The sequence below is a fragment of the Seriola dumerili genome, unplaced genomic scaffold, assembly GCF_002260705.1.
Source record: "Seriola dumerili isolate Sdu_G_001 unplaced genomic scaffold, Sdu_1.0 BDQW01000138.1, whole genome shotgun sequence".
NCBI lineage: Eukaryota > Metazoa > Chordata > Actinopteri > Carangiformes > Carangidae > Seriola > Seriola dumerili.
The window spans coordinates 10,104,107-10,131,481 of NW_019174393.1; the positions used below are offsets into that span (position 1 = coordinate 10,104,107).

Sequence of the window (27,375 nt, forward strand, 5' to 3'; positions counted from 1 at the left end):
AGGAAATACTTCAAAATACAACATAACTGAGCGTCAATGTTCATTCTTAACCTTTGAACTGAAATACTTAGGTCATGTGATGACAACTGAGCCATCTTCATGACAGCTTAGTAAACTCAATTTGCTGATGAACACTGCGGCTTTGTCCCAGTTCCAAACTACACACGAACTCTAAGTGCATTTTGAGTGTGTAGTGTAAAAGTGAGAAAAAAAGAGTAGATTAAAATAATGCAGCATGCATATTAAATTTTTTTTTTTTTTTTTTTTTTTTTTTTTTTTGGAGAGTGCTGTTTGATGGACGGTATTGGCCTAAAGTGCAATGCACATAGGAAATGGAGGATAGCTGCAAAAGTGTAAATAAATTGTGGGCAGTGGCAAAACCGCTCCAGAAAATTTTAGAAAAATTCAGTATTTAATCTTTGGAACAAACATGTTGCTTTCTCTTTGGGAAGTAAAATCGGCAGCGGCTTTGCAAAGTAGCAATTTGACTGACCTGTTGTCGGTGCATATATTGTATAATTTCCTGTTGGTATAGAAGAGTTAAATATGTTGATTTCTTGTATACTAACAGAAAAAAAACAGTATACTACAGTCATTAGTAAATAACATATACCGTAAACAATTAGTATGGAGTTGGGACACAGCATGTGAGATGCAGATGAAGCTCTAGAAAAAGCAATGTGAGTGGACCTTGAGTTAAGACTTTTCTTGTTGGACAAAATTAGCCAGAATTAACTACACTTAGTTATTAGAACTATTTTGTAGAATTTGCCGCAGGTTGTTGTGACCTGGTAACACAGATAAATGGAAATGACATAAACTGAAACAGTCAAAGTTCATATCCGGCTGTGTGTGAGTATTAATTAAACTTAAAGCTAATTTACAAATTTGTGAAGGTTTTGAGAAACCAGACCATTCTCATCAATATTATTTAACACAGACCAAGGTAGGAGGGCGAAAATATTCCCTCTTTTAGCTGATATTTAGTAAAAGGGGACAATTATTAATAAATACAAAAATAATAACAGATATGTACACATTTTCAACAATATGAACTACCATAACACTTTCAACATTTTTCTTCAAAATGTCATAGAAATTATTTTTTGCTCAAAATGTCTCTGTAGCTCAAACCTCAATGGTCAGTAAGAAAACAAACATCATTTCAGAACATAAATTATTATACAAAAAAAAAAAAGAAAAATTCCAACACCGTAGTAATAATTCCTTTTTTGGGTGCAAGTCCTGACACACACACACAGGAGTTTGTGTTTCTTGCAACATTTAAACCAGAATGGAGGAAAAACAAAAAAAATACAATCTTCAAATAAAATTCTTCCTGTACTGAAATTACAATGCATTGACGCGGCGTTGTTGGTAACACAGACGTTTCTTCTTCCCTTGTGTGAACAGGTCCTTGTGTGGCACTGCTGGAGACTGCTCTGGAGTCAGTGAAGAGGGATGCGAGTCCAGTAAGTGCACTTTGAACATGGGCATGCTGGGATGGAGAGGGATTGAGGGACAGACAGTTGGAAAGAAAAAAAAAGAAAAAAAGAAAAAAAAGGAGAGAATTTCAGAGATGTGGAAAAAGTTGCTCCAGAAAGATGGAGAGAAATTAGAAAAAAAGGAAGAGGTTGATGCAGAGGAAAAAGCTGGATAAAACCCAACTAAAACTGCTGTTGCCTCCGCCATCTTTGAGTAGGGGGAAAAAGCTAAAGACAGAAAAAAGGGTAAAAGGGGTGGGGGGTGGGGGGCAGGTGAGGTGGCGTAGCTGAAGTCAGAGTCCTACAGTAGTCGTGTCAATAGGTCCTTCAACCATCTAAATCCCAAATACAATCGCAGACCTCTTTCCTTGTCTGCTGACCAACCACAGCAACCAGGAACATGGTCAGAACAACCAGAAAAAAAAAGTTGCCTCTCTGAAAAATTGTACAGAGGTGGTATTATTAACAATGCCTTGAAAACTTTGTGAGGCATATTCCCTTTTCAGAGGATAAGTTTTTTTGGAATCCGCCGTCATCTTCTGAGAAAACCACGACCGCTGTGATGCACGGAAGTAAAACTGCCAGCTCGACTGTGAGCAAAGACTCCAGAGCCCCGGTATCACAGCGGGTGAACTGAGCCGTCACTGGGTAAACAGGGGTGACATCGCCGAGATGAAGCAGTCTGATTGGTGCTGTCGGTGGAAGAGTGGTGAGGTCAAAGGTCACAAACGGTGGTGGCCTGCACAGCTGCCCAACATTCTGTCCATGAGACAGGTTCCTGTCAGTGATGCAACTTGGCCTGTAGGGAGAGGAGGACAGAGACATTAACTGGTTTTCATTTAGCACGGTTTTGCACTGTGTAAAGCAATTTTTACAGTATTTTAAAAAATATACATAAATCTTAGTAATTAGAAATACTTGTTTACATGAATAACACTTTGCTGCTCTGTATCTGTGTGCTATGATGTACTACGCTTAAAGCAAGTTCAATTATTTTGAAAATGAACTGCCTTTTCCCACCTGACCTGTACTTTTTCACATCCATATCAGGGCTGTCACTTTATTATTAAAGTTGAAACTAGAAAATTAGAACAAACACTTTTCAATCTGAAGTGTCAAATTCACTTTCACTGTTTAGAAGTGCCACATGCAGCTCCTTGAACTGAAGCAGGGGGGCGTTAAAATACATTGTATTAACAGCAGTGGTCAAATACACTGTAATTCTGATCTGTTGTATCCCCTATTGCAGTAAACTAAGCTAGTGTTGTTCTCTTCACTAACACAAAATGGCAAAAACTAACATGGCGCCACCATGAGGTCAAAATTAAACCTCAGCTGTAGTTTGTTCTAAGTAACAAATGTCCGCACGCTAAAACGCTCAACTAAGCTGGTGAACATGGTAAACACTATATCGGCCAAATATCAGGAAGTCAGCACTGTCATCCTGAGCATGTTAGCATGACATTTACCCTCAGAAAATTCAATTACAGTGGGTTAACAGTGCATTGATTTACATATATATTATCTTTGCTGCTGATCATCATCATTTCTCTTGAATATAATTTCGACTTGATGATGCGGCTTTGAGCAAACCAAATCCCAGCCTGGGATGCTTTTAGTTGCGGGTTACTGAGAAGACAAGATGCAACACCAACCTGTCTCGGGGACTCCGGCCCCAAAGCCAGTATCCCTCCAATGTCATTTCCTTTCCCAAAGAGGCTCTCCAGTCCTCCTGGCCTGCTCAGCTTGCTGGCCTTCCCTCTGTAAGAGCTGGGACTCCTCCTCTTCCTCCCCTCGGCTCCTCCCCCATAAGCCAGGGGTCCAGAGGGGGGAGCCAGGGGCTGATGAGGCGTGGAGGCAGGCTCCCTGGATGGCGAGTAGGGTATACTGGTCGTGCCAAGATCGCGACTGGAGAGGAGCAGAAGAGGAAATTGCCATTAAGGACATACAGTAAGCTTCACTTCCAACTTTCACTGTACAGCAGTGAAATTATTTAGACGAGAATAAAATTATCGCAGCAGGTTTTTACAGAGCTGTATATTTCAAAGGAAAAGCCAAACACCTGTCATCACAGCCTTTGCACTGCTGGCACCGTCCTCTCTGTTTACACACTGCTCTACTTTTAATGAATCACCCTCTCATGTGTTTCTCTGCATACTGTACTATGTTATGTGCTGAGCTGAGCCTGTATTGTGTTGTTTGTAACCCTGGTTACCATCAAACTTTCCCTCATTAGACCATCACACTAAAACAAATTTAATAAGGCTTTCACATCACTGTATTATATTTATATGCTCTTGTATACAAGGCCTTGAAATGAGTGAACAGATCCTCGTCAGTATCAAGAATACACACTTCTTAGAAAACTGTCACCTTTTGGAAAACAACAGACTTCATCCTGAACAAGCAGGTGAAACAAAAATAAAAACAAAAAACAAAAAAACCTGAAGAAATCCAGTCATTCAATCCTGCATAAGAAAGATCAACCTCATTTTCTACTGCTGTCGAAGCCCGCAACCCACCTGCTCTGTGAGTTGTGGCTTTGAGACCCATCAGATCTGGATAGCCAGTCATCTCCGCTGCGCCAAAGCCCGCTTCCCCCACGCCCAAGTCCCTTTTTCCTGGCTGGGGAGGCAGCTGTGCCCCCTGAACCTTGCAATGTTGGATGATAGCTGCTGCCGTTCCTCTTGTGATTATCCACAGATGAAAACAAGGAAGAAGGAGAAGAAGTAAGGGAGGAAGACAAGTAGGAAGAGTTTTTTCTCTTCTTATATCCCACTACAGAGTCCTCTGTGTCTTTGGGTGGGCGGCTGGCTTTATGGGTGCTGTTACGGGCTTTGCCCGGTGTGGAAATGGCGGTCAGGGGTTGCGGGGCCTCTCGGATGCCGAACACCCCAGCTGTGGACGTGGACTGTGGGAAGGTGACGGTGTAGGAGGGGCAGGTGAGAGATGTGGGAGAGGGAGTCCGCTGTGAAGTGACGGAGGAGGTACCGGAGGAGGAGTGGGAGAGGAGGCTCTCAGCAGCCAGAGGCACCTTCCTGGAACCCAAAGGGACAAGACGTTTTAAAAGTAATAAAGTTGTCTCATTGCCAGTATAAATTCAGAGTACTAAACCTTTATTACCAATCAATGCACAGTGTTGTACTGAACAATGGTTTTCTTTAACCTTTTAGCTGCTGTTGCTCCTCCCATGATTTTATCAATATGATTAAAAAATCCTTACTTTCCCAATCATTCGTCTGATTCACTTATCAACAATTTCATGGAGACCTATCATCTTTTTCTCTTTCTGTATTTGTGATGTTCTCTCTGCTACACTTTAACATTAAATGAACTGGCATCTTGTTTGATTACATTTATGTGTGACATCAAAAACTTCCTGTCTACCCAGTTAACTGGGTTTCTCCATCCCTTATAAAAATAGGTTAGCACAACACGTCACGTTCTCTCATATTTACACTTGCTCATATTGTCAGTCTATTTAATTTTCCCCAACTTGACAACTCGATTTGGAGAATGTTTACCATCCATTTCATTTGTAGTGGCTTCCTTGTGAAATTCAAGAACAACATTCACACAGTTACTCCTGCGTAAACTAGAGATGCATTACAAGCTCATTGTGTTCATTTACACATGTACCTTTAAGTGAAGCAGCTCTACGCTGAGAAAATCGAATCGCCCACAATGTACGTTCAGGGACACTCACCTCCACATCTGTGCGTTGAGGTGTTTCTCCACCATGCTCTGGAGCGCCAGCCTCATCCTGTCCCATCGCCTGTCGAACACATAGTGGCCCCGTCCCATGAGCCTGCTGCTGAATACGCAAAACTGGAAAAGGGAAGCAGGGGGTGAGAGGGGAAGGAAGTGGTAGAATGATGGAGGCAGAAGGGAGGTAAGGTGAGGCATGGAGAGAGGAAAAAAGGAGGAGAGCAGGAGGGATAGGTAGACGGAATGGAGAAAGAGGAAGAGAAGGGCCGATGGATGAAGAGGGGGCAGAGAGAAACAAGGAAAAAAAAAAAAGAGAGAGAGGGAGGGAGTAAGAGGTGGGCAGAGACGGAGCAGGATGTGGAGAGAAAGTGGTGTCAAATGACAGAAACAGTGATAGATGAAAAAGAACAGATGACAAAGAGAGAAAAGAGAAGAGGCAGAAAAATTCCAAATGAACACAGACAGATATGAAAGATGATCGAGGACAAGCAATGCCACAATCTTCTTTAGAACTTCAGAAATTAAAAAAACTACTAACCCAGACCAATCCCTAAGCTGAGACGATAATACCAAATCAACGATTTTTTTTTTTAGTTCTAATTGAAAATTTGCCTCTCCACCTGTAGTACAGTGGGCAGCTAAAACCTTTGATTTCACCTTTGATGTCACCTTCCTGTGATCACCTTTTAAGTCTTGTTTCAGATTCTGAATAGTCATATGTTTGCGGACAGAAACTATAACCAGGCACTGAGGTGATCAGTGTCAAGTATTTGCTACAGATTTATTTACAGCAGTGTAAAAGTGTGCATCAGTTGCTTATATACAAAACAACACTCTATATATTTTAATCATAGCAGGGGCACTTAGTTTGTCATTTTTAGAAAATTGCTAATTTTTGGAAAAAGAATTTGGATTCTCCGCTGGTCGCCTGGCAACTTCTCCGTGATAACAAAATTTCAGGAAGTCATGACTCCTGCCCAAGAGATAGCTTGGCATAAAACATAACAAAAAACCACAAGCTGTTTTTACACCTTGTTTTTTTGTACAGATTCATCAAACAAGATGTAACAAGTTGCTCCTTACTTCCTTCTTTACACTAAGCTAGTCTCCTAGCTGTGGCTTCATATTCAAAGGATGGACATTAGAGTGGTTTCAATCTTCCCACTGACCTTCTTCCCTCTGAGTCTGAAATCAATCTGACACACAGCCCTTGCCTTTTTCTTTGCAACAAAAACATTGGATAAGAGCTACAGCTGAGGCACCAACAAAAAATAATTCCTCTAAATGGCTTTTAAGAGCAGACCCTGTGGGGTAAAGGTGGAAAATCCTGGCTGGAAGTTGTGCAAATGAGTTTTTAATGCCCTGAGGTTATGGACTATGAAAATGTATGTTAGTAGTCATAGTATGTACCCCAGAAGGCTGTGGGTGGTGATTGGAGTAGTGAACGGCAGGTCTGTCAGGGTCCTCTGGAGTCTCTGCGTCTCCCTCGTCACTGGAAAGCCGGCCGCCATCTCCCCCTGCCGTCACCCAGCTGTGAGGGGACAGCTCTGCGTTAGGGGCCAGGCCGGGGACTGGTGCTAGGGGCAAAGGACTGGAGGTGGAGGTGGCGGATCCGCCTGGAACCCTGGGGTGGATACATTAGAAAGACAAGGGGGGGTGAATAAAACAGGGAGAAGTGTGGGGAAAGGTGTGAGAAATGGAATCGTAGAGAAAAAGAAAGAAGTAGCGAGGTAGTAAATAAAAGCAAGATGGAGACAGAAGTGGAGGGAAATGGAAATGAGAAGAAGAGGAAGGGGGAGAAAATGAGAAATGTTAGTAATAGAGTAATATGCAGAAGCAGAGAAGCAAGGAGAGACTGGAAGAGAGAAGGGAGATGACCATAAATGGGGAAGTGAAAAAGAAAAAAAAAAGATTGATGAGAAGGAGGATGAAGATCGGGAGAAGAATAATTAAAAAGAAAAGAGTGAGAGAAGGAGAAGAAGAAAGGGAAAGGAGTGGGGAGAGAAAAGCAACACTGAGGGGCAGGATGACAGAAATCTCTTAAAACACACAACATGAACACAAAAGCTCGTGTCATATCTGCCTTTACGCTGCAATCAGTCATTCGAAAAGTTTGCCACAGTAAAAAAAAAAAAAAAAACCCCAAAAACTTCCTTTTTCAAACAGACGATCATCTCTCAAATGGAAAGAGGAAATGAGTTTCTCATAACACTGTGACAAAGGCAGACTTCACATCCTTTTACTATTGTTTCTCCTTTCCTGCACTCTTGTTTACAGCATCCCCTGGTGGGAAAAAACATGAACAGACAAGGATTCCCCACGCATCTGTCTAGGACGTACAGTAGGACCTTCAGTGAAATAATAAGTCATTCAAACTCACATTTAAGCAAAAGTATAGATACATCACAGAAAAAGCCATTGTCTACAAAACAACCACAGTAAATGTCTTACAATATTGGGTATAATGAGTACTAAAGTATTTGAAAAAACTAAATAAATGTAATTTGTTCTTAATTAAATATTAAAGAAAATTGACTTTTGTCCAGGAAATGCTCCTTTTCCTTATGAATACAGATTAAGCTTAGAAAAAGTCAATGTCCATAAAGAAACAGGATACAAAGAACTACAAAATCTGCTGGAAAACTGTACCAAAAATAATTAAACTCTTAAAATCAATCTTCATTTTTTACCCGTTCAATTCTTATCTCTCAGGTTGTAGCTTAGTTGGAATAAATATAAAGCAACAGTCAACATATATGGAAGATATAACCTGACTGTTTTTTTTATCTGAAAACTGACAACATGAACTTGAATTTAGTTTTTTGAATATTGGACACTTTAATGTTTGAATTTGTGAAAGCAAACAGGTGGGAAAAAAAGGTTTCTGAAATCGTACCACTTGACATAAATCCAGACAGATTGTTTATAAAGTAAAATATATCAATGGTCTGCAGTTAGTGATATTTGAATGTCAACATCAAGTATCCCAAAATGATTAATTTCAGAGTTGGTTAATCGGGTGTTTATGGCATTAAAGCTTTTATGATTAAAATGTTAAGGCCTTTCTTTGCTTCCATATACACATGCATAATTAATAACGTGCGTGTGTGTGTGTCGGTCCACTGTCCGACCTGGGTATGTGCGCATTTGCCAGCCGAAGCTTCAGCGTGGACAGGGGTCGTCCATTAGGGCAGTGAGGCTTGCCGGGAATCTCCTGTGACGTGACACTGTGGCCGCAGCCTTCCTTCCCTCCCTGCGCTCCGTCTCTGTCTTTCTCCTTCTCCTTCGCGCCGTCCTTCTCCTTCGCCCGCCCCTTGTGTTCGGCCAGTAGGGTGTCGAAGTTTTTCCTTCGGCCGGGGACAGCTCGGCGGTGGGTTAAGGAGTGAGTCTAACGAAAAGCACAGGACAAAAAAAAAGTAAGAGTAAGAGAGTTTGTTAAATAAAGTATTGATCTGTGACCAACACATAGTTTTGCTCAAACATACTTTAACAGGGCTGATGGTTGCACTCATAGGGGCTTGAATCATGGCTCAGTTTCCATAATCACTGCGCCATGCTGCTGCCCACGTCACACCACACTAACATGGGTAAATATTGCCTGTGCATGGTAAGCTCGTCTACCCTTCCAACTACTTTGGAGGGTAACCAGCCATCAAACATTTGGTTTTCCAATAGGTCTTTATAATGTGTGTGTCTGAGGCTGCTGAATTACTGGTATAAGCAGGTAGTACAGCTCGAGGAAAGAAAAATGCTTCATGTACTCATTCAAAAGGTCATAGCAAGGGTAGGGGGCTCTTTAAACACTTTAAGGCTCAGAAGATGCATCTTATTTCACCATCATTAATTACCTGACTGCTGAATTTGAATGTAGCAGGACACCAATTTAAAGCTGAAGCAAAAACAAGACAAATGCCTGTACTTTGTCTTCATGTTCTTGAGAGATATCTACACTTAATTTCAGCAAGGAGAAGGACTACTCCAAGGACAGAGTGTGGCGTCACTTTTACAACACCTGCAAAGTAGAAATTATGTTGACATATTGTGGTTTCTAACAACTGCGGTTTAGTGGAAGAGAGAAAATGAAAATGCAGAAAACAAACAACATTTTGACGCGTAGATTTTATGTGTATGGGCAAATAACTTCAGTAAACAGCTACCAAGGCCACGTATGCTAAAATATGATGCCAAAATAAATAATTAGCTTTATCTCATGATATTATTTACCGATACGATGTTCACATACATTTGCAAGCCATTACACAATTCAACCCCATTGTCTTACGTCCACGCCTATATGTATTGCGCAGTGCTGTATGTGCAGCAAAAACCCTCCGTGGACTGTGGTGTGCAAGGACATAACGTTCATTCCCTTTACCCCAACCCTGAGAAGTTAAGACATCTCTGGAGTTCTTTTAAATACTGGCTGAGGTAGGAGTCACTTCCTTAGTAAAGAACTCGTCCAGGCCCCTGTCTTGCAATCATGGTTCTCATAGGAACTACCAGTATAAAACAAGGTTAAATAAGATCACAACAGCACACTACATACATCTCTAACTACTTAATAAGCAGCTTGAAGTGATTAGTAAAGCTTGCTAGATGTAATTAAAGGGCAGTGAAATAGATTATTACTGCTGAATGATGTTGTAGCCTCACCCAACATCTATAATTACCTCATCAAGGGAAATGTAGGCCCTATAATGCTCCAGCACTGTTACCCAACATTAACAGAGAAATGTGTGTAAAGCGCAGACGTATCACAGACAGACAGGGTCAGGGAGGCAAACAGGGTCATAGCTGCAGTTTCAGCCCTTCAGCACTGATGTCAGTGCGCCCTTCAATATTTTTTCTCTCATAAACAAACAAAGCTGCTTTCCTGGTGAGACAGCCCCACACAGGAAGCAGGAAGAAGGGTCAGCGGCTATTATTGTCTCCACAGAAATTACACAGAGGTGGTGAGCGTGAGTGATAGCGTGTGTGTGTGTGTGTGCGTGTGTTTATTTGTGTTACCTTGCAGGTGAGAGACCGCGTGCAGGGTCGTTTAGTCTCTGGGTCCTGGACTCCACAGTGCTTGTTAGGATCAAACACTCTCCCTGTAAAACATGCACACACACACACACAAACACACACAAACACACACAAACACACACAAACACACACACACACACACACACACACACACACACACACACACACACACACACATTGAAGTGGTACCAAAAGGCCATAATTTAGTTAAGTATCAAATCACATTTCCTGGGAGTGGAAGCGTTATAGTACCATGAGTGCATTAATTTGCCTTTTTTGAGACAGCACTTCACTCAGGCATTTGTCTATTCACATATTCCTTTACTCAATCAATCACTCATCGTGGTGCGAGGCCACCATAGTTTAATACTATTATTCTGTGTGACATTATTAGTAATGCTTCCAGTATCAAACACAAACTATGCGGATCCCTCGTGCTGTGACAAATCATTCCTGACAGGGCGAACTGGCAGCCTGACAAGAGTCAGCTGTGACTGACAGCCCAGGAAACTCTCTCCTGCTTTAATGAACAGAATCTGGAGGAAAAATGTGCCTGACGATGAAATGCGACACTCAACTTTTAAGACTGTGTCAACTTGCAGCTAAAGTCTCTGTTGTTTATTGGAAATAAGACAAAATCTCTTTTATGTGCCAAAATGTCTCAAATAAGAAGATAGCAAAGGGGCTTCTTAAGGGTCAACACAACAGCTGACACCAAACAAAGCTGCTGTAATCAATATTTTTATATTAACAATGTATGAACGGACTTCACTTATGTAAAAGGTGTCCTCATGGTGACAAACCCACCTGAAGACTGTTTTCGCAAACAGGAACTTATGAATGAATAATATGAATAATGAATGAATAATGATATTCAGCCCCTTGTTTAAAACTTGCTTGCCATAACAGACACCATTGTAAAGCTGTGTCAGCAAAGTTGCTGAGTTCTTGCATCTCAGCAATGAAGTTGGTGAATGAATTATTGTCCCTGAAATAAGACTAAAGCCGGACGCAGAAAACTAATTTATAAAACAAACAACATTTTCTTCTTGAATACATAATAAAATAATAAATGTATCATTTTAATTTTATAGTACTTTCTAGTGAAAATAATTTCACATCCTGGTTCAACTGATAGATGTCAAATCTAACTTCAGTCATGCAGGCGTTTCAAATTAAACTTGTCAGTTTTCTATGGAGTTATAAAAGGCAAGAGTACTGCTCAGCAACACAGATGCACACAAACCAGCCGACCAACAACAACCTCCAGTCAGCAGGTTATCTTAAACAGTGTTGTGCTGTCACAGGGCTGTAATCTCGCGCTGGCCTTCGCTATAATCCCTGTAATCTTTAAGTGTTTGCAGAATGAGACGACAGCTCCGATGGATACGGGTGGAAAGACAAACACGCAAATGTACGACAGCAACAAACATGCCTCTTAGAAATAAACAAACTCATATGCTCACCCACAAGTTCACACACAAACTTAGACAGGAAGTTGAGACAAGAGAGAGGAAGACGGGTAGTGCGAACACATTCTGAAGGAAGACACTGATGAGAAAGGGAAACCAAATGACACAGAAATCAGAAGAAAAAGATGAGTGAGAAACAAGACCCCGATGAGCAGTGAGAGACAGCCAGAGAGAAACTAGGAGATGGAGAGAGCGTGAGAGAAAAAAATTAGGACAGAATATTATAGAGTGTGTGTGAGAGAGAAGAGGAGGTCGAGGCAGGAAGTGGAGAGTGAGAGGATAAAAAAAAATACAGAGACACAGGAGGTGGGGAAAATCTCTCAAGAAGACGAGCAGCTTTTTGGCAGCGGGAGCTTGTGAATTAGAGGGTGTAAATCAGAGGCTTGGAGCACAGCGAGACACAACACAAACGAAGAGAAAGAGGAGCGGCATGAGGACGGGAAGAAGACGAAAAGCTGGATAGAGAGTCATCCACACCCTGAAGCATCCATCATAAATCTCAACTTCATTCTTCTGCATGTTTTCACATTTGTTAGTTAGAGATGACCGCTAGATTAACTCCTACGTATCCCTGTTGATTTAAATAAAGTTTGGAAGGTAGACTGAGAAAACAATGATAGACTGCGGAGGAGAGAGTGAGAAAGAAGAGAAAAAGTGAGAAATATCAAGAGAATAGTGGAAGAACAGAGAAAACAGGGGAAAGAAAGCCATTAAAAACTACAGAGAGGCGCCTCTCCCTTTCCAAAACACACAGTCTCACCCTACCACTGTCCTGTCTGCAGCCAAACATTCAGGCTGGAAGCTCTCCAAAGGATACGGAGATAAGAAATGGTGAGTGTGTGAGCTTGTGAGAGTGTATGAAAACATGTATTAACATAGGAATATTTTTATAATGCTGAGGGAAGGAATTTATGTAGCAAAGGTGGAGATATTTAACTCCTCTAGCACATGAATGTTAGCAGGCTAAAAGTTACCGACTCAAGGTCTGTGACCTGTAAGTTGAAGGCTCAAAGTTGATGGCCCTAAACCAGCCATGAAAACATAGGCAGGAAAAAGGAATAAATTATTAAATGTTCTTCACTTCTTTAGACTCCAACTCCTGCCATTAGTCAGCAGTAGTGCAGTCTGGAATGGCCATAATTTCTCAAAACTAACCTGAGAGTCTTTTGTGCGACCTGGAGGAAGTTTTAGTCCCATTCTGGTGCTTCTTCTCCACCGTCGGCGACAACAGCAACGATGATGATGATGGCATCGCGCCAGATCGGTGAGAGGGTGAAGGTGACAGGGAGGGTTTCCGATCCAGCGGGGAAGGAGAGGGTGTAGACGACGGCCGTCTATCCAGCGGAGAGCGTGCCATACTGGGCCGCCCTTCCAACGAGGATGGAGGCGTGGTAGAGCGTGGCGTGGGCGGCCCGCTGCTGCCGCGACCATTCATGAGCTTTTCGTTGGAGCGTTGGGAGGCTGGGGGAGTGAGGGATGGAGGTTTGAGGGAAGAAGGGGAGACAGAGGAGGAGGTGGTGAGGCGCACATGTGATGCCGAGTCTGTTCGGCTTAGGCAGGGCATCTTCTCTAGGCTTACGACTGGAAGCGATACGCTGGGGAGATGGAGGGAGAAGAGATGGTGTTAAAAGATTGTGTGACTAAATTAATGCTTTGGGAGAAGTGTGTAGCGGCACTAAGCGTACACCCACCATGTCTTGTTCCGTGCTCCCTTTGGTGGATAGACAGCAAGTGGCGCCTTGCTGAAGCGGGAGTGAGGGTAATCTTTAGGGACCCTGAAGGCCAGCGTGTCCCCAGGACTAGGGGCCACAGCGGGGGCCACAGCAGGGGCTTTGGGCTTCATGGGGACCAGGGGGCTCCTGGAGGGGATGGGGGAGCCGTGGCGCTTCTCTGAAACAGGTTACGACAGAGGTAAGGATAAGGATCTGTAAGACGTCTGAGGTCACAAAGATGCATGACACACCAAAACACACTCTTAACAGATCAAACACACAATCATGCATTGCTAGCGGGTACTTTTTGTATCTGGGTAGTTTTTCGAATCTGATTTGCATCTGATTAGCACCTGAGTCTAGTTCTGAGTGTACTGCAGAGTGGTATTTACACCAACTTGTGTTTTTTCTTTTACACTGCTTAGGTGCCAGATGGTTGTGTTGTAACACGAGAGAGAGCAAATTTATGCCAGAACTTTTTTTACAAAAAAGAATCAAGTATTTACAAATCATTTAAGTGTACTTTTCTCTAATTAGCAGCTTCCCCGACACCATCTGAAGTGTCCTTGTGTGATGAACTCCACCAATCTGTTACTATGTGAAGTTCAAACAAGAGCCAACAGTTATAAATACCTTTTGACCCAGATCTGATCAGAATACATGAGTGAAAGGATGCGGAGACACAGAAGGAAACGAGAAGGGGAATAAATCACAAGGCTGTGGGGAGAGAGTAGGAGAGGAGCTCACACTTACGGTTTTTGCTATGCATGTCTTTGTGGGAGTAGGGGGGGGTGGGGGGGTGGTCCGGGGCTGTCTGTCTCTCTCTGTCTGTCTCACAAGGAAACTACACCCCAGCTACCTGAATGGAAACAGAGGGGTGAAGACGTCATAAACACAGAGGAACAAAGTGGGGAAAACACACTGCACACACAGTAAGACAGTATTTTGACCTGCTGATAATGAGTATACAAATTTGGTGTAATGTCACGCCTTTCTCTCACCTGCTGCTTCGGGAGGTAAACAACAAACATCTGCAAGATCTAGCAAGATTTCACTGACAGATAAGTTGGTGAAAGGCAGCTGTTAATTTTGGGATGATACTGGCCGTTGGGGTTGGCTGAACTTCCTGTCTCCTGATAAGATGCCAATCTGAAACTGCTGGGAGCAGTGAAATATACATATATATACCTCAGCTCCGGTAGCTCAGGTAGAATGTATAGACTAAATTTAAAAGTTACTTACAGTGTACAGTATATTTCATGATTAAAAAAAATGTGCACAACATGTATACAACTGCACATGTACGCAAATAGACGGAGCCATGATTACACAGACTAATATTCAAAACTCAAGTGTCCACATATTTTCTCAGGCTCTGCCTTATAATACTTGACAGAGAGTGTGATATGTGCAAGCCAAGGTCAAGTTAACACAACTCCCTAATACAACAACTCTCTCACACACACACACACACACACACACACACACACACACACACACACACACAGAAAGTACATTCATATTTGTTGATATTAAAGTGCTACAGAATACATGTAATAGAATTTTAAGTAGGGTGTCCCAAGTATAAATCAAACTACTGACCACGGTAGAACTGATGTCATACTTAATACAGTAAGCAGCATTAGGGATTGTACAGTATGTGTGTGTAAGTGTGTCACAAGGCTGTACGATGCTGTTAATGAGTGTAGTAATATGAAACTGACGGCAGCACATTTAGACAACAGAGCTGGGCAGAGCGACTGTGTGTTTTCTCAGAGTGCATGAGTGCACATGAAAGTGGGCTGCAGGTGACTGAGGGAGAGTGTGTTTACAATGTGTGTGCAAAGTGTGTGTGTGTGTGTGTGTATTGAAGAGATTAGTCACTGCATGCATAAGTATAATAGGGGTGTGTGTATGTGTGTGTGTGTGTGTGTGTGTGTGTGGATATGATACCACGTTTTTTTGACCAAGGTGTAGGCTGTATGTACAGCAATATGTTTGCAGAGCAGAGTGTGAACGTGTCTAGGTGCAGTATGTATATAATAATGCTATGCAAGAGCATAATTTGCGTATGTGAGCATGTGTGGCAGGTGTGTAAATAGGCCAGTGGAAGCAGAGGACCAGGGAGGCAGCTGTATTCAGAGCAGCAGGATCAAAGTCCAGAGCCACATTCACAGGTATGCAGCTAAAACAGCACACATCTCACACTTTAAATCAGACATTATTTCACACAGTTCACACATTTGACACACAACATTTTAGTCGACTCACTTGTGCAGTTCATTGAAGTTGTACAGCAGACATAATGTATAAAGGTAAAAAATAAATCTGAAGAAATATGACATCACATGTGCCTTTGTGCTTAAGGGAAATACACCCTGTCCTTGTGACTTGACCATCTATTCAAGCTCTGTACTTTGTTTTCTTTGTTGTTTTTGGATTCCTGTTCCTGTTCATTTTTTATTTAATACAAGATCAAACATTTTTTTGGAAAAATGTTCCAAGTTGTTCCAAAATTACACTTTGAGTAAAAAGAACATCTGCAACAAAAGTAAAAGTTAAGGTGCTGATTTGATACGTTTTGGTTTTATAACAGTAAAACTAAAACAACATAATTAAATACATCTAAAATTCTTGGCTAATAAAATAATTGATCCATTGACAGCTAGTATATCTATTTGTGTAGTTAGACATAATGAATGATCAACAACTTATTTTTCACCCAAACAGACAGATATATTCTATTTAGAAACAGAACTCATGCAGTGAGTAAGGAGCCGGGTGGGAGCTAACCGTACTGATTTACAATACATGGACGAATGCCCAGGCAAGGTCACGAAGCCACTCAACCACAAGGGCACCCTCACTACTATGCTCTCCTGCCTGCCTGTCGTTATGGCAATGCTGAGAGCCCAGCTGGCTGCCAATTGGCTGCTGACTCATCCTGTGGGTGGAGCTATCGCTTGGTGAGGAAGCAGAGGCTCTCAGAGCTCAGCTGGCTTTGTTTACATTGAGAGAGCAGCAGGGGACATAGGAAGAGAGAGACGTGTGAGGAAATTAAAAGAAAAGTCTACGAGGATCCACAGACACACAGGTTATCTATAAGCACTGAGTCAGAAAACAGCAAGCAGGGAAAACAACAGTATATCGGAAGCAATGGAGCAGTGGCATTCATCCACTATACTCTATTCCCCAAGTGGGAACTTGGAGCCATGAAACTGGGATTCCTTGAGGAGAGTCCCAGGTCCTATAACAGCTTGCCACATAAAAGTTAAGGCAACATTTACAGTAACTATATTCATTTTGAATTGAGCAAAAACAGAAAAAATAAGAAATAACTATTGATAATATATATAAATAATAATTACATTAAAAAACCCTGAAATATGCAGCTAGGACTGGTAACAGCAGCATGCTTTCTTCTGTCTTCTCATGCTTACATGTTGTATGGGATCTATTGTGTATCCATTTGAACACAACCTATTAGGCCTGCTTAGTTCTCAGTCACTAGCTCAGTGACGGAGCCTTCAGCTATCACCTGCTCTTCCTCTCTCTTTATGAAATATGTCACATGCAAGCTATTTTCATGCCTAAAATACTTCAGAAAGAACAAAGAAAACTGCTTCTGATGTACAGTAGCTGCTGGCATTTTAATTGGCCCAAGCCTCAGCTAATGGTTCACACACAACCAAGCTGCAATAACAATAACGCAACAGAGGAATGAGCGACATCACCAGCAAAAAGAAACTAACTAGAACTTTTGTGGTTAATGGCACAACCTTCCAACAACAGCAAGAACATGTGAAATGAACAATTACACCACAGCCTGGGCACACACGCTTTTACAGCAACAACAAAATACTCAAGACACTGACGCGCCAACCAGCCCAAACACTTGTTAAGTTAGGAGTGGAATGAAAATGGAAAGAAAGCTGAGGGTTTTTTTTTTGACCTGCCTCAGACCTCAATTAATCCACCACTACAGAGAAAAGTTGTAAGGCAGAGAGCAGAGAGAGAGAGAGACAGACAGACACTCCCACCAACAGCAACAACATGACCCTTTCATCATGCGCTCCACTTACTCACACACAGCAGGCCACCAGCAAGGGAGAGGTTAGGAGAGACAGACTGAGAAGTGTGGAGGGAAGAAATCATAGTAGATGAGAGGACTGGAAGGAATATACTGAAATATCTGAATATGCCACAGAGAACTGATATACCCAAACAGAAAGCTTGAAAAGCATGACCTGCACAAACAGAAAAAAAAAAAAAAAAAAAAAAAAAAAAAAAAAATCCAACCATTATTTGTAAATTTTCTAGTTTGTCATGGTGTTCAGGGCAGGAAAGTGTCAACATATTAAATGCTCTTTGAAATTAACTCCTATTAATTCTACTAGCCCTTATAAAGACCTAAAATATGACATCATGAATTGATGAACAGAGTGGTAAAATCATAAAAACTGCTCATCTGTCCTTAATACGCTTTGAAGTTCACTCACAAGCATTAAAAACTATTTTTTTGCACATTTTTTGCTCCTTGCAGAGAGCATGGCACTAACACTGCCACCATGAGGGATTTATTTGATATCCTGCTGAGACCACTTATGCTAAGAATATAAATGCTTCCCTTACTCTATGGAGATTTAAATAAACAAATCCATTAAATTGAGCTCGTCTCTGATGTAAAAAAAATATCTTAACCTTTTGGAACAGCAAACTTAGCATATATTAAACCTAGCTTTAAGTTATGACCACTCTCTTCTTCACACACAGCAAAGCTCAGCAGCAAACTGGGCATGTATAACAAGGAGCCACTGACCCCCGAGGCAGCCAACCCCCTCCTCTTCTACGTGTGTGTCTGTGCGAGTGTGTGCGCGCATGCATTTCTGTGTATGTAGAACCCCAGTGCTGATTTGATGCACAGGTCAAGCATGAAAGCAGATCCCATGATGGATACGTGCACAAACACAAATACAAGGCCAGCGTGATGAATAAAAATGCTACTCAGGGTCACAACATTTAAAGCAGAATCCCTAGCAGGGAACAATGGCACTACACTTGTGAGGATACTACAGTGACATGATGGGGATATGCAACAATGGGTGGAAATGCATAAAACATCATAAGAATATCTTGACAGGGCCAAGAGGCAACCCACTCAGCAGAGGTCAGGAGGAGCATTTTTCATGTCATGACACAGAGTAGTTGGGCCTTAAAATGCTTCAAATTTAAGAATGAAGTCAATGAATCAGCTATAGCGGTGGTAAAGTACGACTTCTAGGTCACTGCACTACCGTTAAAATGATTGGAAACATAAAAGTATATGATGAAACAAGATGAAAACAATTCAACACAACTTTTCTACTAGTCAGCATGTGACTGGGCCTGCTGGTCCACTACAACGACTGCTTATCATATTGTGGCCCGAGGACTGTTTTGTTTTATGGGGAGCTCTCAGGAGATTCCCACTGCTGAATGTGTGTGTGTGTGTGTGTGTGTGTGTGTTTGTGTGTGTGTTTTAGACCTGTTGTTATCCGACTTTGTGTGCGTGTCAGCAGGCAGAAATGCTGCCAACAAAGGGGAGGATGGGGGGGGGGCAAAAGTAGGGACAAAACAACAGCGGCTGCCAGGAGTGTGTGTATGGGTGTGTGTGTGTGTGTGTGTGTGTGTGTGTGTGTGTGTGTGTGTGTCTCACAATACCACTGACCTCTTTCTGCTGAGAAACAGAAAGTGAGAGTGTGTGTGCATGCAACTCCTCTGGCCTCTCTCTTCTCAGGGAGAAGCAGCATGTGTGTGTGTGTGTGTGTGTGTGTGTGTGTGTGTGTGTGTGTGTGTGTGTGTGTGTGTGTGTGTGTGTGTAAGTCGGTGTGCGTGTTCATTAAGCGTGATCATGTGTCTATCTGCCACCACCACCACCACCACCACCCCCACCCCCGCTCGTCCGCCCGCTCAAACAGACGGCTCAGGCTGGTGCACGTGCCGCCAACAGAAGGAAGCAACAGCTCGCGGGCCGGAGTGAGCGCGCTCAGTGGAGCCACAGTCAAAAACAAACAAGAGGTAGACAGACAGGAGAAAGGACCAATGAGAGCCGGGTTCTCCTGTGCTACCATGTCAACGACAAATACTCTTAAAGATGAATGGATACAGCAGACTTCCCACATATTTTCAATCCATACTTTTGCTAATTTGGATTTAGATTTTTGACATTTAAAAGTATAAGAATTTAAAAGTGTAAGAGGAGCCAACTGAATTAAATTTCATAGCTATAGATAACGGTCTCCATAGCAACAAATAAACAACATGTTATGAAATAATGGTAAGCTAAGATGTGTAAAAAGCATATACAGCTTAGCAGTGTATGTGTATATCATTGGCTTTTCAACAACTTTCCCTTTTCAAATTAACTGTTCAACATTTTCCAGCCCTGGGTAAAAACTCAGCAGCAAAGAAGCGCCTTTGCAGCCAGGGGTTTAACATATGGGAGTATACTTTCATTTTTTAAATCGGCCCATCAGCCTGTCAAATCTTCCGTTTGCCTGCACATCTTTTAAGAGCACAGGAGCTGCTTAGAAAGAAAAATTAGCCTATATTCAAAGCAGCGCAGCATTATCTTAACAGCAGAGATTGCTCTTTTTTCATATAGTTATTTATTGGATAAAAAAGCTTTGTGCGCAATGCTACATCTGGTTGATTATTCTGTAAATTATTTAGTGTTTTTCAGCTCTTGGGAGACTGCTGGGTATTTGAGAGCATAACCATGTGGTATTCGTTCATGTGGGCGATAAGAAGTTTGTGTTTTAAAGTGACTTGCAGGAATAAATAGAAATTATTGCACTGATCTAATTGGCTCTGTGTGTGTGTGTGTGTGTGTGTGTGTGAATGAATATGTTTGCTCTGTGCCTCTGTGTGACAACTGTACACACCTCGAGGTGTGCGTCTATGTCTGCGAGTGTGTATGTACCTTACTGATGTATACGACTATGCCCTGAGGGGTAACTGTGTGTGTCTTACCATAGTGCGTGAGTATGCCCTGAGGAGTGACCACCTTATTGCAGACATGGCAGACAACAAGAGAAAAATCCTCCAGTGCTGGAAACTGGCTATAGACAAACATCTCTGAAACAGACATGAAGAGCAGAGACCACAAGTTAGAAAAAAAAGACAAATCCGCCTGAGGAAACATAATTCTAGGGGAGACACACAAAGACAGATCATTATCAGGGATGAACACAGCAGCAGCTTTGCAAAAATGGAGATGCTTTCCTTTAAACAGTACAAAGTGCTAATAAGGTTGCAGATTCATAAACGTATAATATATACATTACATACTGAAAAACAATTAGTAGCAGTGAAAGCATCTTATATTTCTGGAAAAATGTTCAACTCCTCTAGGTAATCATGGATTATCTATTTCTCTGTCATTTTAAGAGGTAAGGTCTCCCAGCACTTCCACATCCTATAGCAACATTTCAAATTCATTTACCTGTAGGTCACAAGTATTTCTCAAAGCATTCAACAGCTGAAAACAGTTAAAGGCTGAATCTTGGTATTACTTTCATTATCAATTAATCCGCAAATTACTTCGTAGATTGCTTGATTAATTGTTTGGACCATAAAAATGTCAGAAAGTGAGAATCACAATTTCATAACGCCGGACATGATGTCTTCAAATGTCTTGTTTTGCCCGACTAAGGCTAGAGTCATATTTTCCACATCAAATGTCATCATCAGAGGGTGTACACGACGCTCTGTGACAACTGCCTCTTCTCCAATTTATTCTACAAGGGCTCCAACTGCTTATACAGACTCCAAGTGGACAAGAAAATAAATAGTATAATAACAACAACTACATGTCTATGGTTTCCGCAGCTGTCCGTGTGCGTATCCACAAGGGAGTATAATTGAGGCTTAAAAGTCTAAAACACAAAAGGTATTCGGTTTACCATCACATTAGACAAAAAACAGCAAATTATTACATTAGAGAAACTGGAACTTGGAAAAGTTTGGTTTGCTATTATATATTTATTATTTTCTGTTGATTGAATAATTGATTGTGACTAACTGTTTCAGCTGTAAAACAGTGAAATATTTAATGGCATGGTGTTCAGTATTACCATTTAGCTTTGGAGGCTTCATCAGGCTCTAAAATATGTCACCTCTGAAGGGATGCTAATACCTAAGTCACCATTATTACTCGCAAAAACTAACAATTTACCACAGACGGACAACTCAAACACTAGCTACTACACAGTGTGCTAGCAGGCATGTGGCTACATAATGCCTAGACTTACAAAAGATACTCCACCCACTCAACAGAATTTGAAGATTAATACAAATATTGAAAAAAAAAACAAATATGTCCTATGGAAAACAGCTATTATCTCTTTCAGCTAAGCTTTGAGAACCTAATCTTCCTGTACCCAAACAAGCTCTGCTGACAGAAATCACAGCACTTATTAGCACAGGGCTTAAGCCAGACTCACTGAAGGGAGGTGGGATGTGTGTGGATGTGTGTGTTTGTGAAAGCCTGCGTGGAAAAAAAACACAAAAAAAAACAAAAAAAACATATTGGAGAATGTGTGGGCGTCTGATAGTGTACGGGTACGTGTCGTCGTGACCTTACATTGCTGGTGAGCTTGCTGTGATCTGGGTCATCTGGAAAGCTAAAGAGCCCGGCAGTCATGCTTAGTGTCCATGAGTGTGTGCGTGTGCCTGTGTGTGTGTGTGTGTGTGTAGAGCAGGAAAAAGGATCTGCTTGGTCACTCAAGGTCGAAGTGTTGTATATTATACGTATATGTACTCAGCATGTGCGTGATGCTGAACATGACACTTGTGAGTGTGTGACAGGCTGAGTCTGAGTCCTGTGTGTGTGTGTGTGTGTGTGTGTGTGTGTGTGTGTGTGTGTGTGTGTGTGTGTGTGTGTGTGAGACCTGGTTTCATCACTCATACATGAGGTTTTCAAGGCCACATACATATTGAGCCTGTCATGAGTATATTTCATGACCTAAGAGTTATGTTAATACTGACTGAAGGTTACTGGTAAGTAAATACTGAAGAGTAATGAAACTAAATTAAAGCTAGGGCACTATAGTATTAACCAAAGCAGTAAAATAAAACTAATATTAGCATAAAATACAAGCAAGATCGAGTACATCTGATTAATACTGCAATGGGAAAGGCCCTCCTATCAGTTGCTGAGCAGCTGCACTGAAGCAGTTAACGTTAAGATGCTTTGCCAAGTTCACCTTGTCAATATGGAAGAGGAGATTATTTCTCACTCACTTTCCCTGGCCATCATTTCTAGGCATGCTCCTGGATTAAAGCTGCGATTCCAACTCTTCCAATTCCTGCGTTTGCTGACCAAAAGAACTGCTTTTCCTTCACTTGCAAATAAACTGCAGTGTTTGTTTTTCAGGCGTAGCTGAAGGTGGTGTGATGCAGGGCTATGATAATGCAGACACGAATGGAAAGGTGTGGCTGAGTTTGAAAAACTTTTTTTTTTTAAAACATTGTTATAGCAGTCAAAATGTTTTTTTTAAGTGGTAAGGATTAATAAATTTGTAATGTGAGAGTCTGTTGACAGGTTAGCTGCGCCTGCCAAGTGGTTTCAGTTCAAAGAGCTGATCAGCATCACCACAGTTTGTGTCTTTCCTGTCATCGCTCTCTGAGGAAATGAGCACATTTTCTTCATTATAAACTATCAACAAGGTCCAGCCAAAAAAAAATGTAAATTCTGATGGGAAAAACTTCTTTTCTGGCAAATGGCAAATCCCAAGGTTTACAGTAACAGAAAAGGACTTAAGTGGGAGAACTGAAAAAAAAAAGAGCAAGAATGCAATTTCCTCTGCATCTGCCAAGCCAAATGCAAACGAAGTGCGTAGCCTATTTCTGCAGCCTGAATTTTGTGTGTGTGTGTGTGTGTGTGTGTGTGTGTGTGTGGGTGTGTGTGTGTGTGTGTGAGTGTATGTGCTCATCTCAAGCCAACTGCCAGAGTCTGCCAAATGACTGACAGGCCAGAAAATGAACTACAAAAACAATCACTTACTGGTGAATAAGCATGTTTGGAGCTCCTAAAACAATCTATCACTGGACACCGATTACATTTAGAATAAGTAAATCAACTTCTCATTGGTGAATTAGTGTTTGGAAAGCGACTTAAACAAACTTACTGGTAAATAAAAGAGTTTGATAGCAACTCAGTATTGACTTGTTGCTGCTGGTTGACGAACACCAAAGTAATAATGCAATTGTAACAAATTGAATGAGTAAATGACCTACAATCAAATAGTTTAGGGGATATCTTGGAGCTAGGCATCACTTTTCAATAATCACTGTGCTCCTAAAGTACAGTTCCCGTGGAGGGCACGGGCAACAGTTTAAACTGAAGTTGTGTTTTTGAGCAGGCACACCAGATAATTATTGGAACCGCAGCAAATTGTCTGATAAAGTAAACAAGCTTACAACAACAGCGATTGGCTGGCAGCTAATGTTGCAGAACCCAGACTACAAACTCAACAAGTCTCTCTTTTGTTATGAAAAAAAAAGTCCCAGATAGAAATCTGGCTTTAACTTTTAGAATCTTAATGGTTCTAGGATCCTGTATAAAGACAGTACCAGGCCCTTTAAAGAGAGTTAGACCATCAGTGAGCGCCCACAAATGGTTGACTTAAACTATTTTGTGAGTAAATCTGTTCACAATGAAGCTGTAAACACAGCATGTCATACGAAGACACTGAACAAACGTGCTGTGTTATGATGAGGAACGTTTAAAGATACTCCTCCAAAATGATTGCCTGCTAAGAACAAATACTCACTGCTATATAAAGTTTCAGCTTATCAAAGGTTTTTCGTTGTACAATATTTTCACACTCAGATTCCCCTGATCATCAGGTAATGATTTTGGCTCAACATAAAAGCCGGGGTGAAAACTGAACTCCTTCCAGGGACACCATTACATGGCGCCATGGCGTTTTGATTCAATTACTTCTTTTATTGTCATACTGTTCTTATTCCAAACTATGCTACGATTCCTGTTTTTAGGGGCAGAACAAACAGATTATTTTGCAGATTCTTTTTATGTTGCTTGATTAACTGTTTGGTCTACAAAATGTCAAAAATAAATAAATAAAACATTTTCACATTCACAATGTTCTGCAGTCCAAGGTAACATCTTCAATATGTTGTCTTTGTCCAATCCAGGATGCAAAAGCCATAGATACTCAGTTTACCATGACATAAGATAAAGAAAACCTGTTAATATCACGTTGTTGGACTGTATTCCAGGCTTGACGGGCTAATGTGACTAATTTTAGCTCAAACTATTTAAATGCGACAACAATACCCCATTTACTAAATGACTAATTTTGAGGAGTCTGCTAGATAACAAGAGATTTTTCAAACCCTCATCAGAGGAAAAGAGCACATGTACTGCCAGCAGGATCGTGCCAAAGCCTGCACAATGTGGAATATTCCCTTGTGTCTGATGCATCCTGCAGTTCAGTGCATTTATCCTCCCAAGCACATTTCTCAGAGATGTCCTCGTCATACTTGTGTCTTAGGCCACACGCTGTTATCTCAACTGTCTGTTTTTAATGATACACTCAGAAACATACCAATATTAATCCTACAGAATCGCTAACATATTTCAGATGATTCCCATCCCTTCTAAAGAGAGTAGAGCAAACATACAAATAGCAGCACTGCCTATTTCTAGTGGGATGATGACAGTGGCTGCCAGTCAAGTCAGGCTGAGTTGCTGTTGGTTGTCATCATCTCCACTGTGTGTATGTGGGTGAGAGTGAGAAAGAGACATAGATATTAATCATGACCCGCACCACACATCAATTACTGCCAACCAGGCCTCACCATCTACAAATATGCATGTGCACTGAGGTGTAACGTGAGTAAAACATTCGGTATATGAATCGTCAATGAATTACTCTACTTTCTGCTAGATACAAATTTACAAATAAAGCATTAAAGATGTGTTTATTAGGCTTGTAGGTTTCTGAGTGTGCGTGTGTGCATATCACTCTCAGCAGGCCTTAGTGTCATGTTGCCAGGAGATCAGCGATTCTGGAAACACAGCTTCAGTCTGGCTCTGAGAGAGGAAGATGCAGCATGTGAGTGAGTGAGTGTGTGTGTGTTTGTGTGTGGGACGGGGGTGAGGTCGGTATTTGACCGGTGAGAGTGAGAAGAGTTTCCCCGGCTGTGTGTGTGTGTGTGTGTGTGTGTGTGTGTGTGTGTGTGTGTCAGTATGTTCCTACGAGGACTGCGGCACGCTCAAACTTTCAGGGATGACTCAAGCGTGTTAGTGTGCACCGCGTGCTCCTGTGGGTATTTATACGCAGTGAGGTGTGGAGGAACTCCTCTGGCCCTGTCCCTGGGTAGCTTGGGAGGGGGGAGGTACCCACTCACTGCTTTGGGGCATCCCACAATCCCCCTACACATACACTGACACGTAATACATATGGTATTCTTAAACAAGAACCCGTGCAACTCAACCAACAGATACTATCAGACATATTTTAGCCGTACACCAGCTGGATACTTAGGTAAAGTTCATTTTGAAGAGGCTCTGAATTATGGCTGAAATATACCAAAACACCTCCCAGCACAAGCACTTCTAGTTGACTGCTGCTGATAATGTACCACTTAACTAAAAATAATATTACTGACACCTTGGATCCCCCCTGGGAAATAGTTTTTACTTGAAAGTATTATGGAGCAGTATTGAAAAATGGATTTTCTTTTCACGTTGACACTTAAGCAGTACTAGGTTTTACAAACCCAACATCTTTTTTTTTTTTTTTTTAAACCACAGTTGGACTTCAACCACTGATGTCATTTTTATTAATGAGTACCTAATACATCACCTAACACTTGCTCCATCTTTGCCTTTTTTGTATATTTTATATTTCAGGTATTCCTGCCTGGCCAGGGGGATCTAATGTTGGAAGACTACAAATGGTGCTTACCAGAAATTAACTGGCAACTATTTTACATAATTAATGAACCATTCTAGACATTTTTCAAATAAAAATGTCAAATATCTGGTTTCAACTTCTTAAATGTGAGGATTTGATGATTGTTTTTGTCACATATTATAGCAAACTGAATTTTGTTGTTCTATTAAAGCAAGCAATCTGAATACATTTCTTTGGGCTCTGGGAAAATATTATTAATTATGGGCATTTTTTCACAGTTTTCTGACATTTTGTAGATTCTAAATCATTTGATTAATGGAGAAAATAATCATTAATTTCTACCCTAAGTACAGGATGTATACTGTAATAAAAATTGGTAATGCAGACACATTCATAGCAGGTTATGTTTCCCCACCCCCCTTCAAATGCAGATGCTTATATCTCACCTAGAGTATGTATTTAAAAAAAGCATTAATGTAGCCGCAGTGATGGTAAGAGAGAAGTGGTTTGAAATAAACATATTCTGACTTCCTTAATGGTGAACTGCATGTGCACCACAACAATAACAAACCATCACCTTGTGCCTGACATTCGTTAAGTGTCGAGTAGTACAACTTCCTTACCTTCTTTGCTGAGCTTCACGGCTTCACCGAGGCAGCAAAGCTCTTTGTCGCTGTTATCCAAGGAGGAGTCTGCGTCTGAATGAACGAAAAGAGCCACTTACAAACACAAAGGAGCATTCACAACAAACTTTGGGGCCATGCGTGGAGCCATGCTGGTTCTGAAGCTGGCTATCCGTTTAGCATTAGCTTGCTAGCGCCCGAGCTGGCTTCCTAAATCAAGTGGAGCTGTCAAAGCTAACAAACTTACAGCTGGACAGTTGAAGATATTATTACTGCACGCGTCAACGGTACAAACTCTGCACGGTAACGGTTCGCTTCGCCCTCTCGCCTGTGCACGGCTGTCAGAGCAGCCTGATAATATTGCATTTGGTAGTAATATTTTTGACAGTTACTTTGCTGCGCTTTGACAGACCCTGCATGGTGGA

General features: G+C 41.5%; 1 protein-coding gene across 1 annotated transcript in view; it reads right to left on the reverse strand.

The window, feature by feature from the left end:
- Positions 1 to 288: 288 nt before the first annotated feature.
- The window catches only part of LOC111224586 (ataxin-7-like protein 1), a 31,392-nt gene continuing 4,305 nt past the window's right edge, over positions 289 to 27,375 (reverse strand). Inside the window, exons 3-13 of the mRNA XM_022749130.1 lie at positions 26,951 to 27,025; positions 20,413 to 20,517; positions 13,381 to 13,579; positions 12,845 to 13,284; positions 10,200 to 10,282; positions 8,324 to 8,580; positions 6,603 to 6,816; positions 5,191 to 5,312; positions 4,007 to 4,522; positions 3,140 to 3,392; positions 289 to 2,283 (exon numbers count right to left, since the gene is read on the reverse strand). Coding sequence (XP_022604851.1) covers positions 2,266 to 2,283; positions 3,140 to 3,392; positions 4,007 to 4,522; positions 5,191 to 5,312; positions 6,603 to 6,816; positions 8,324 to 8,580; positions 10,200 to 10,282; positions 12,845 to 13,284; positions 13,381 to 13,579; positions 20,413 to 20,517; positions 26,951 to 27,025 — 2,282 coding nt within the window. The 3' untranslated portion in view covers positions 289 to 2,265. The remainder of the gene's footprint in view (positions 2,284 to 3,139; positions 3,393 to 4,006; positions 4,523 to 5,190; positions 5,313 to 6,602; positions 6,817 to 8,323; positions 8,581 to 10,199; positions 10,283 to 12,844; positions 13,285 to 13,380; positions 13,580 to 20,412; positions 20,518 to 26,950; positions 27,026 to 27,375) is intronic.